The 5,854-nt window shown below is 38.0% G+C and overlaps 2 protein-coding genes across 2 annotated transcripts; one reads left to right on the forward strand and one right to left on the reverse strand.

Annotated features, from left to right (window-relative positions):
• Window positions 1-1,084: 1,084 nt before the first annotated feature.
• Window positions 1,085-2,845, forward strand: LOC106339692 (transcription initiation factor IIB-1-like). The gene is made up of 7 exons (XM_013778548.1): window positions 1,085-1,474; window positions 1,587-1,611; window positions 1,966-2,083; window positions 2,167-2,285; window positions 2,366-2,454; window positions 2,523-2,602; window positions 2,689-2,845. Exons 1-7 carry the CDS (start codon window positions 1,281-1,283, stop codon window positions 2,823-2,825), a joined length of 762 nt encoding a protein of 253 aa, XP_013634002.1. The 5' UTR covers window positions 1,085-1,280; the 3' UTR covers window positions 2,826-2,845.
• Window positions 2,846-2,962: 117 nt separating this feature from the next.
• On the reverse strand, window positions 2,963-4,131 carry LOC106339693. Its single transcript, XM_013778549.1, has 4 exons — window positions 3,890-4,131; window positions 3,686-3,817; window positions 3,259-3,612; window positions 2,963-3,180 (listed from the first exon to the last, which is right to left on the reverse strand). The coding sequence occupies exons 1-4, from the start codon at window positions 3,994-3,996 to the stop codon at window positions 3,045-3,047; spliced, it is 729 nt and encodes a 242-aa protein (XP_013634003.1). The 5' UTR covers window positions 3,997-4,131; the 3' UTR covers window positions 2,963-3,044.
• Between the last annotated feature and the right edge of the window lie 1,723 nt (window positions 4,132-5,854).

The raw sequence follows: 5,854 nt of genomic DNA on the forward strand, positions 1-5,854 counted from the left end.
CGTCTGCAGAAGCGGTATTCCACTAACCTTCAAATGGATAGCCAAGCCGTTAAAGCTGCTGAAGAAGCTGTGGAACGTTGTACTGACCATGTTAACAGGTACTGAGTAGATATGTAAGAAGATGTGATTTTTTTTTCTGGAAGAAAATTTATTACTTATCAAAGTAAACTTCGAGAAAGTTCGAAGTCACATTACCTTGCTCACACAAAACAGCTAAACTAACCACTAGCCTACTAGAAACTTTCTTATTTTTGCGGCCGATTTAATACTTAACTAAACTAGGGCCGGAAGCCCAAGCTTCTAATGCTTCTCCTCAGGGGCGGTACTGGGCGGAGCCATGTTATAGCATCTGGGTCAGTTGAACCATATGAATTTATGAACAAAATTTTTACATAGTAATTTTTTTAGAAAACTGGAAAAATAGTGTAAATTTTAGGTAATTGACCCCTATAATATATGTTAATTATGAATTGACCCCTTACAAGTTTTTTAGCTCCGCCAATGCAGCTATGCGGCTTTGCAGGGCTTTAATGTATTCTTTGCTAGGTGGGGAGAGTCCCTGTAAAATATAATATGATTGAGTATGTTGAGTAAGATGTTTTGTAAATAGAAACAAAAGTATTGTTGTATATCCAAACTTTACTTGTAATGCGAATCTTGATGATTTAATTCGTACACGGTTTAAAAAGGGTAAAAAAAGATGAAAGGAGCAATCATGGCTGATAATATATTTGGGTATAAAGAACAACACTTAGACTTTAAAGGCCTAGTACATACTTCTTAGGCCCAAAAAATATTGTCACGGACTCACGTGAGACGGTGAGAGTTTATTCAGGTAAACGACACTAGTTTTGGTTACGTAGCCACGAAACGGCACGTAGTTCCGTCATCTAATAGACGGAGAAGATTATGAACTATCCACCAAAACGTAGACCGGTCCCACACCAGTGGCGGAGGTACATGGACAAAGGATAGGGCAATTGCCCACCATGGATTTTAAAATTTCAGAGTATTTTTAATATTTTTTATCAAATGCCCCTGTTGATGTTGTTCATTTTATATGTATGCCCCAGATCAAAACAACTTCTAGATTCGCCACCATAGCTAGTTACCTTTAAGGTGCACCATCACACAGTGAATTCTCACCCCTTCTCCATTTCGTCTACAAAAAAAGGGGGAAGCAAAAGCAAACCGTTTATTCTGTTAACTCCCTCCACTTCTCTCCTCTTCTTCAAAGTCTCACCTGACTCCATTGATAGCTAACTTCTAGGGTTTTCAAGATGTGGGGCTTCGATGACTGTTGCAGTCGCTATCAAACTAGCGACGGGTTCGTGTACAATCACGTGGCGAAGAATCCTTCTTCGTCTTCTGATGACAACTTGCAGAAACTTGGCTTCGACCTTGACGTGAGCACCACGCAACAGAGTAACGCTTCCTCCGATGATGCCACCGTCATCGCTTCTATGTCCGATAGGTAGCGCTTTCTTTTCTTTCTTTCTTTCTTTCTATTTAAGGAACTTAAAATGTTCTTTCAGGGTTTCTTTCTATTTATAGTTTAACTATTGACTCATCCATTTGTTGTACAGGTTGAGTCTTCGTGCGACAGTCAAGGTAAGTTTTTTTTTTAGGGTTCTTCTATAAACCTTGGTATGTGTTCTTGATAGTTAATATACAAAATGCTTGAATTGGTGTGTTTGTTTCTTGATTGTTAGTATAAGAAGCTTGAACTAGTGTGTGTGTGTGTTCTTGATAGTTAGTATGCAGTAATCTTGAACTAGTGTGTGTGTTCTTGATAGTTAGTATATAACTGGTGTGTGCTCTTGATAGTTAGTATACAGAAAGCTTAAACTAGTGTGTGTGTTTCTTGATAGTTAGTATACAAAAGCATGAATTGGTGTGTGTGTTTCTTGATTGTTAGTATATAGAAAGCTTGAATGAACTAGTGTGTGTTTTCTTGATCTGTAGAATCAGGCTACTGAGATCTCAGAACAAATAAAGGGACAAATAAACATACTCAACGTTCGTTTTGCTGCTTCTATCTACATAGCCTGTAGACAAAATGGCATGGCGTTGAGTATCAAAGGTACTCAGTTTTGAAAAATTCTTGTTCCTGTTTCTTGATGTTGAATCCTTCCTTCAAAACCTATTTTTTTTCTTTATATATAGACATATCTTCTGTTGCCGATGGAGCAAAACAGTCTAAGATTACCAGTGCAGTCAGATCCGTAGTTGACAAACTTGGCCTCCCTCCTCAGTTGATACACATCCGAGCTGCTGAGTTTGCAGTGAGTTTCTGTGCCTTCTTAACCTCTTGGTTAATATATAATAGCTTCTCATTTACTGATATTATTATGTTCATCTGCAGAAGCGGTATTCCATTGACCTTCAAATGAATAGACAAGCCATTAAAGCTGCTGAAGAAGCTGCAGAAAGGTGTACTGACCATGTTAACAGGTACCTTCACTATTTAGGCAGTTTCTGGAACTGAGTAGATGTAAGAACCCTATTTCTACATATTGCAGAAGCAGGCCTCCATCATCAATCGCAGCTGCAGTCGTCTATATCATTGCTCAACTTTCTTATGAGAAGAAGCTGCTCAAAGGTTGCAATTTCAATTTCCATCTAAAATAACAGTCTGTTTTCACCTCTTTTCTTTACCTAACTTATGTTGCACTTGATGAGTTGCAGATATTAAAGAAGCCACTGGAGTTCATGTAGTAAATACGATAAAAGGAACATACAAGGATTTGTATCCACATCTGCCAAAGATAATACCAACGTGGTTTGCCAACGCAAATGACCTGAAAAAGCTTCACAGTCCCTAGTGTATCTCCATCTACGAGGATACAAGCTTATCTCACCAAAGGAAGATTCTTACTAAATGCCCTTGTAGAAAAAAATAGAAAGTTGTACTTGTAGTACATATTACCTCATGAATACGCATCACCAAGATTACTCCAAAGTGTATGTAAACTCTCAGTGACTTTGTCTATTCAAGAGAATACAAGAACATTCGCTTTTTGTTTTTTGTTTTTTGTTACATTTTATGGTAAGATAGGGAGGTTTATGGAACTGAACGAAAAGAAACTAACACGACCCTGAGCGATATGACAGAACCTTAACGGTGCAGCTATGCGGCTTTGCAGGACTCTAACATCTTCTTTGCTTGGTGGAGAGTCCCTGTAAGAAAGAGGACTGAGTAAGATGTTTAAATGAAGAAAAATTGCTTTCATAGTTGGAGCTAACGAAAACGCTTACCCTGATAAACAAGCCACAAAGCTCGGTTCACCAGGAGAAGACTTCTTGAACCGGCTGTTTGGCAAATACACGTCAAACACCTCTCTTGCATCACAGAGTTGCATATCTCCCAAGAGTTTAGTGACAGAATCCTCGCCTTCACCACTAGGTGTCATAATGGCAGCACCCTTTGACGTCCAAGGAACTCCATGCCTGCCTAAGATGTAACCTAGACCCTTCAAGTATCTATAAACCTCATAGCTTTCCCAACAGCATCCACTTTTCTCCTCTGTAACCATCTCATACAAGCCCTTCAATGGGATCACCACATCTTCATTACCCAGGATCTGCAACTCTCCTATCTCACTCAAATACCTGCCAAAGGAAGAGACTTCATCAGATGAATTGAGTTAAAAAAACAAAACAGAACTTTGTTTGCCAAACATACAAAGCCTCTTCTATGAAACAATATGTCTTTCCGCTACGAATGATTCCAGTTGTTGTCCAAAGCTTCCCTCTTTTAACCTCAACTTCAGCCATTCCTAACTCTGTAACCCAACGAGCCTTTGAAGATCCAACTCTACAATAAAAAAAACAATGAGTTGATGATTAGCTTAGCATACAGAAACTAGTTGATGAAGTTAGATCCCACCTGAATTGTAACTTGGGTCCTGAGTGAAACTCTTCGTCGTCATCGGCTGCGAAACCAGGTTCTTCGGTCTTGCTTGAAGAGGACGCTTCCCAGTTTTCTTCCTCCATAAGCACTTCTGTTTTACAAACTCTCTGCCGCAATTCGTCGAACAGTTGGTGTGCAGCTGAAAGGCTTCCAAGCGAAGACGAAGGATGTGCTTTCTCGTGTGGTTTTTTGTGTTTTATATTATACCTTTCTCGTGTGGTTTTTTGTGTTTTATATTAGACCGAATCAAGCAATAATGATTTATAAAGACGGACCGAAACCCAACCGGATTTAACCGAATCGGCGTTATGCAATTCATTATTGCTCGATTCGGTTTAATGAACTATATTTTTGCAAGTTTAATTGCTGGGTTTAACCCAAACCCTGGTCCGGATTTAACCCAGACCCTGAACCGGATTTAACCGAATCATTGCAGGTTGCTGGGTTTCTTGCAATACACACCAGATCTGGAGATCTGATATGAGAAGGTAGCTCGAGTGTAATTTGATTTACACACATCGGTCACGGTCGCGACTGTTAATTAATTCCAGATTCAGCAATGCTTACAAAATATGAGATAGTTTATGTATATTTTAGCATAATGATCACGTTAACTAAACTCTGTTGTAAAACATAATAAAAGCTAACACAAAACTTCCTACCAAGTAAAATGAAATAAAATTAAAATGAAACTGAGAAGAAAACAATTAATCATTTTGTCCGTCTAAAAGATAAGAGAACGTGGAAGCCCCAAAAGTCCAGTGGTTTGACCAAAAGTTCATTAATAGAATCGTTTGTTGTGACTATTGTTGTCTACAAATATTGCTATATTATCATGAATCTGGCAATTCATTTTGCTAAACACATATCAGTTGTCCGAAGCAGTTTCTGCTTCAAGCAACCAAAATCCATATGATATGATGGAACAAATGATGCTCCTGCGTTGCATGAGAGTCTGGCATATGATATGATGGAACAAATGATGCTCCTGCGTTGCATGAGAGTCTGGCATATGATATGATGGAACAAATGATGCTCCTGCGTTGCATGAGAGTCTGGCATATGATATGATGGAACAAATGATGCTCCTGCGTTGCATGAGAGTCTGGCATTGGACTTTCTATGGGAATAGCTATCTTATGTTAGAAGCCAACACACCGTTGATGATTGTGTTCGTTTTAGTATGTCAGGTTCAAACTGATTCTATCATAGTATCCGTTAATCCACTGAGTAAGAGGGTGATTGATGCTTAGCGTTAATTGTTAAATAGACGATAATATTTATAAATATATGGTACCATGACCAATGTACGTCAAAGAGCAAAAAAACTTGAATATTAAAATCTTAGGCTTAAAAACAAGGAACCATTTACTAAAAACCTGCCTGAAGTTAACATCTATCTAATAAGCTTAAACCATCTTCGGATTAGTTAGCATCTGGCTTAGAGCTACTTGGATTGAACTCTCCATTTGTTGCAGTAACTGATGCAGAGAAGACGGGTTCAAGGCTCTCGTTTACGCTCTTTGTTTGTCTCTTTACCCTTTTTGTTCTCTGAGGCTGAAGAGAAGCATCTCCTTCATCGTTCACTTCCTCCTTTGCTTTGGTAGGGACTCTAGGTTTCGGAGTTGAAGCAGCAGCTTTTCTCTGCCAATCACCGCATATATTAGCACATGCTTTTTAGTAATCTATACTAATAAAAAGAACCTTTTGAGGCTCTGTATAGCGTCCACATCAGCGAAAAAAAATCTTCCGAAAGATGACACGTGGCATTATTATTTAAAAATTAGAAAATAAATAATAAGTAAATTTGTAATATAAGGAAAAATAAATAATATGTAAATAAATAAACAGAAACATTGCATTAAACTAATAAGTAAATATAAAATATAAGGAAAATAAATTATAAGTAAATATACAATTAAGAAATAAGAAAACTAAACT

This window comes from Brassica oleracea, chromosome C4 (genome assembly GCF_000695525.1).
Source record: "Brassica oleracea var. oleracea cultivar TO1000 chromosome C4, BOL, whole genome shotgun sequence".
NCBI lineage: Eukaryota > Viridiplantae > Streptophyta > Magnoliopsida > Brassicales > Brassicaceae > Brassica > Brassica oleracea.